The sequence below is a fragment of the Perkinsus marinus genome (assembly GCF_000006405.1).
Source record: "Perkinsus marinus ATCC 50983 genomic scaffold scf_1104296967974, whole genome shotgun sequence".
NCBI classification, from domain to species: Eukaryota; Perkinsozoa; order Perkinsida; family Perkinsidae; genus Perkinsus; species Perkinsus marinus.
The window spans coordinates 1-1,560 of NW_003203330.1; the positions used below are offsets into that span (position 1 = coordinate 1).

The 1,560-nt window shown below is 50.5% G+C and overlaps 2 protein-coding genes across 2 annotated transcripts; both read right to left on the reverse strand.

Moving 5' to 3' along the window:
* Positions 1-29: 29 nt before the first annotated feature.
* On the reverse strand, positions 30-266 carry Pmar_PMAR015222 (hypothetical protein; the record flags this gene model as incomplete). The annotated part of the gene is made up of 1 exon (XM_002768514.1): positions 30-266. A coding segment is annotated over one exon (237 nt), but the record flags the coding sequence as incomplete, so codon positions are not given.
* A 309-nt stretch (positions 267-575) lies between these two features.
* Positions 576-1,495, reverse strand: Pmar_PMAR015223 (hypothetical protein; the record flags this gene model as incomplete). The annotated part of the gene is made up of 1 exon (XM_002768515.1): positions 576-1,495. A coding segment is annotated over one exon (920 nt), but the record flags the coding sequence as incomplete, so codon positions are not given.
* Positions 1,496-1,560: the final 65 nt, after the last annotated feature.

Below are 1,560 nucleotides of genomic sequence, written 5' to 3' on the forward strand. Positions count from 1 at the left end.
CTCCTTGTGGACATCCTCGGCCTTCTGACCTGTATCTGGTCCGAGTCTCCGTCCCCATAGTGAGGCTTGACTTCCTATGATTCAGCCAGCTTGATATCCAGTTGATGAGACGTCCATTCGTGCCAAATTCTTTAAGAGCTTCGGCTATGGCACTGTGTTTGATGGTGCCAAATGCATCGGAGAAGTCCACGCTGATTGTTGCCCAGTGTGGAGTTTTGTTCTGGAAGTCGATCATGCTCCGTACCAGCTCGATGGTAGAGCCACCCCTTACGAAACCATATTGTCTTCCACTTCTGCTCACCATTTCCAGTTGCGGAGATAGCTCACGCATAACCAGAGCTTCAATAACTTTCCCAATGCAACAGTTCAGACTCACCGGTCTGAAGCTCTTCACCTGATTCTCTGGCCGGCCGTTTTTTCGGAGGAGAATGATTGTCGATGATTTCCATGATGGGCTTACATATCCCTCATTCAGCGAAAAATTCGCTATTCGAGCTAGGTACTCTAAGACCCACTGAGGGGCCGCTCCAATGTGCCTCAACCTCACGCCATTTGTGCCTGGGCTTTTATCCCACTTGCTCCTCCTTTGATCCAGCACTTGTTTAACATCATCGGCCGTGAACTCAAATCTTGCATCCTGATCACTGAGAGGGAGCACAGTAGCCCGGAGAAGATTCTGTGGTGGCTCCAGCAAGTCTCCGAGGTAACAATCGGCGAACTGGTCGGCTGTCTCATCCATGCCAGCGCATCCTTCTAACGGAGTCAGTGGGGTATATGGGGATCGGCTTTTGAAGGCTTTAAAGATATCCTTGTTATCGCCTGTTGTCTCGATAGAGTCTAAAGCCCTGTTTAGGGCCTCCGATTTCTTCTTGATTATGGCCGAGCGGTATTCATTACGAAGCTTCTTCCTCAGTTCGGAGTCCTGCCCTCTCTCTGCTTTCTTGAGTTCAGTTCTCTTAGTCTTGAGGTCGTCATCCCACCAGTCGTTTCGGTGTTTGACGAAACGGGATGATGGGAGACTGGACTCCTTTCTCCTGCGCGATGCCTTCTTGAAAGCTGCCTGTATGCTGGATGTGATGTGGTTCAAGGCCACCTCGCAACTAGCTCCACTGTTGATATCCTGCCTATCTGTAGGTTCTGCAGCTTGCAGAAATTGTTTGTACTTTTCCCAGTCACAAGAGTAGAAAGAGAAATCCGAAAGCTCGTTCTGTGCGAGGTGAGACTTGGGGCAAAGGGGCTCCGTAGTGAGAGCAAAGTCGTAGATGATAGGGTAGTGGTCGGAGAGGCCACGGTCTGGAAGTATTTCCCAGTTAAATACCTCCAGGCCTCGGGAGAAGGTAACATCAATCCAGGACGAACCTCCCCCACCGAGATGTTCGAATGTGGGCCCTCTTATCTTGTTGTCGCAGTGGTAGCCATGCGATAGTATAAGATCTGAGAAGGTATCCCCCTCTCGCCATGCATCCGGAGAGCCTTGGTCTAGTGGGCACCACATGGGTGAGGCACAGTTTGCGTCTCCTGCAATGAGGCTAGGGCCTGAATAGTTCTGCAGATATACAT